General features: G+C 74.7%; 1 protein-coding gene across 1 annotated transcript in view; it reads right to left on the minus strand.

Annotated features, from left to right (window-relative positions):
* The window catches only part of PLD5 (phospholipase D family member 5), a 483,143-nt gene extending 482,704 nt beyond the window's left edge, over positions 1-439 (minus strand). The window contains 1 exon segment of the mRNA XM_007462627.1: positions 251-439. Within this exon segment, the coding sequence (XP_007462689.1) occupies positions 251-439 (189 nt within the window).
* Positions 440-792: the final 353 nt, after the last annotated feature.

Raw genomic sequence — 792 nt, forward strand, 5'->3', positions numbered from 1 at the left:
CCGCAGTGGAAGCCCGGAGAGGTCGAGGTGTGCGGGGCCAGGCAGTGCGGAAGGGAACAACCCCGCCCCGCCCCTCCCCTCCCCGCAGCCCGCTCCCTCCCGGCAGGAAAGTGCTGGAGAGGCCCTGGGCGTGCGTAGGACCCGGACGCTCCGGCCCCAAGCAGGGCCGCCGGCGGGGTTCCCGCGCCCGGCCCCGGGGCGCGCGTGTGGCAGGTGCAGGGCCGCGGTCGGGGGAGCGAGCCGCGCTTACGTGCTCCAGCTTGTCTTTCCTCCGGAGCCAGACGCTGGCGCTGTAGTCCTGCTGCTTGACGCTGCTGTAGAAGTTCGCGCCCACTCGGGTCAGGCTCGGGGAGGGCTCCTTGGGGCGGCTTTTCAGCCTCATCTGCTCAAAGCCCTCGTGGGGGGAGGCCGAGAGCCACTCGTGCTGCCGGATCTCCATGCTGACATGACCAGGCGGCGGCCGGCGCGCAGCGAGCTCGGGATGGGCGTGCGAGAAGCCGGCCGGGGCTGAGGGAGGAGCGAGCGGGCGCGGGCAGGGCGCGGGGAGCCGAGCGCGGGCAGGGCGGGGTGAAGCGGACGGGGAGGGAGGGAGAGGAGAAGGAAAGCAGGGGAGGAGGGAGAGGAGAAAGATGGGGCAGGAGGGAGGCCGCGAGCTAGGCGTAGGCGCTAGGTGCGGGCGGCTGCGGTCCCGGGAGGGCGCTCAGCACGCCGGCCCCCGGCTGAGTGCCGCGGGAGGGGGCGGGAGAGTGGGAGTGGGAGGGGCGGCGGGGGGGGGGAGGGGCTGCGCGCGCC

Source organism: Lipotes vexillifer, unplaced genomic scaffold (assembly GCF_000442215.2).
Source record: "Lipotes vexillifer unplaced genomic scaffold, Lipotes_vexillifer_v1.1 scaffold104, whole genome shotgun sequence".
In the NCBI taxonomy this organism is placed as follows: domain Eukaryota; kingdom Metazoa; phylum Chordata; class Mammalia; order Artiodactyla; family Lipotidae; genus Lipotes; species Lipotes vexillifer.